The sequence below is a fragment of the Myotis davidii genome, unplaced genomic scaffold (assembly GCF_000327345.1).
Source record: "Myotis davidii unplaced genomic scaffold, ASM32734v1 scaffold394, whole genome shotgun sequence".
NCBI lineage: Eukaryota > Metazoa > Chordata > Mammalia > Chiroptera > Vespertilionidae > Myotis > Myotis davidii.
This window is the reverse complement of record NW_006287548.1, coordinates 3,152,687-3,155,032: the sequence shown is the minus strand read 5'-3', so window position 1 is coordinate 3,155,032 and position 2,346 is coordinate 3,152,687. Positions and strand designations below refer to the sequence as shown.

Here is a 2,346-nt window from a genome sequence, read left to right as displayed (position 1 = left end):
GGAGGGCGGGGTGGGGGACACGCTAATGTTCGGGAATTCCTTGACCACAATGCCCAGGCAAATCTCCATCTCATATTTTGAGCCTCTCTAGGCAATGGATATGAACAGTGAACCATCCTCACCCATCCTAAAGTGGGTTGTTCCCACCACCAACCCCTGCCAGGTGCCCTGGCTCACCTCCCCCATGGGGTGGTATCTGTTATAGGGATAGGTCTCCAGGCTGCTCCATGGAGTTGCTGTCTTGTCCACAACCTCTTGTCTGTGTTGTGCTTGCGACCTGCAAAGGGAAGAAAGGCAGACAGAAATCAGGGGAGAAACTGGGATATTATGAGGGGTGGAAGGTGGGTGGAAAAGGTAGTAGAAAGCATTGCATGACATCTGGAGGATAAAAGCCCTTTATCTCCTGAAGGTAAATATTATGATCTCAGGTTCCTGATGTTTTTCCTTTCTTTCTAAAGATTTTGTTGACATGGGCTAAATTACACTTTTATTATATCCTAGAAAATAGGCATGAAACATTTATTAGTCTAATTTTTACGATTGTGTATCTGTGATTTGAACTAAGAAGAGGGGAAAATGGTATTTGCATGATCCAGCCCCCAGAAAATAATTTTAGTGGGCTTTTTTTGGAACGGGGAGAGGAGAGGGAATGAAGCAAATGAGAAGGTATCTTTTCGGGCCTCGCCTTCCTCACTCTTGGCACTGGTTGTCCTGCCTGTCATGTCCTCCGGGGAAATGAGATCATTGGCAATGCTTCCCCTACAGTGTTGGGACCAGGGGTGGTCACTGTCAGAGCAACCTGTTTCTGCCTTCATACAGTTCAGCAAATGTTTGGGTGTTTCTCTATCACAGTTGTCCTCTCGGTGGTAAGAGAGGAGAACCCTGAAAAGCAGGGCTGGTACCTGGTGAATTCCTGTCTCCGTGGGGCTAGCATTCCCTGGTGATTTCACACTCTAGAAGGGACAAAGTAAAGGTAACTGGACAGCCACAAGCACCAACATTTGGCTTCTCCGGCAAAAGTCTGCAAAATATGTGAGTTTGTTGTTTCCTAAGCCCAGCATTGAATGACGGGGTCCATGTAATATGCAGAAAAGTAAACCGTCTGGGATTTAAGTGAAGATTTCTGATATTAAAAATGCTTATCACTTTTACGTGAAATGAAACACAATACTTTAACCGCACAAATCCAAATACTTAGTTTAGGCAATGTTTAAACTGTATATATAGAGAAAGCAGTTCCCCATTTCTATGCAATTTCTTGGGTGATGCATAATACATGTAGAGAGGGAAGGAAAAAGATAGCTAATCCCCCAAATTATCACTAGTCTCATCTCACCTATCTAATGAAAAGATTATTGTGCTTTGTGTATTCTTTTGAATAAGAACTAATAAATGTCTAAGAGAAAATAATCCTTTGGGGTACATTATTAATAAATACTGAAGATCAAAGAATGTCTGATGAAATTTTGGCTGGAATGTATAAAGAAGCAAAAAAAAACCCCAAACCACCATTAATGAATATTGAGGCAAATTTTTTATTTTACATACTTAGTAAGGAATGGTTTCATAAGTCTTTCATTAGCAAAGTATTTTCAAACTGTTTTTCCCTGCTTACAAAATTAACATATGCTTATCCAAAAAAATTAGAAAGCATAGAAAGAAGAAAAAGGACGAAATAGAAAAGAGAAAAAAATAATCTTCAATAATCCTATCTCTGTGTTAAGCACAATTGATATTTCAACATATTTCCTGTCAGTCTTTTATCTGTGCTATTTTTTTTCTTAAACACAGTACAGATTTTATATCTATATTTAATTTTCTATTCACTTCTTTGTATTCTGTATTCTACCAGAGACATTACCTTCAACCCATAAAAACTCTTTGTAAACATTATATTTAATGACTAATATTTAATTGTAAGTATATTTTACATAGTATTATTTATTTAAATCCACACACACACTATTTGAATGTATAGTAGCTAATGTTTTACTGTAGCTAGTTTTGGAAATCACCAAACTTATCTTAGTAGCAATACAAAGATTTCTTTGAAAAAAAGTTTTCTTCTCTAAAGAACTGCTGAGTCTGCCTCTTGCATCCTACAAGAAATATCACATTTTCAGCTAATCATGAGTCAGGAGGCTTCTCCACCCCACACCCCACACCCATATACACATTGCCCTGCCCTGCTTAAGCTGGTTAAGAATTGACAAGCAAGAGTAAGAGCTAATTCTGGCCCATGTTCACACTAGCAAAACTGGTGGGTGTGTTCTCTTCTTTTTCTTTTTGTTGTTGATTTGCCTTTTTCTTTCAGAGTACCAGGATCTATAGCTTCAATGGTGGTAG

At 38.6% G+C, this 2,346-nt stretch overlaps 1 protein-coding gene across 1 annotated transcript in view; it reads right to left on the bottom strand.

Moving 5' to 3' along the window:
- The window catches only part of CPO (carboxypeptidase O), a 20,475-nt gene that overhangs the window by 11,361 nt on the left and 6,768 nt on the right, over positions 1–2,346 (bottom strand). Inside the window, exon 2 of the mRNA XM_006759421.1 lies at positions 178–277. Coding sequence (XP_006759484.1) covers positions 178–277 — 100 coding nt within the window. The remainder of the gene's footprint in view (positions 1–177; positions 278–2,346) is intronic.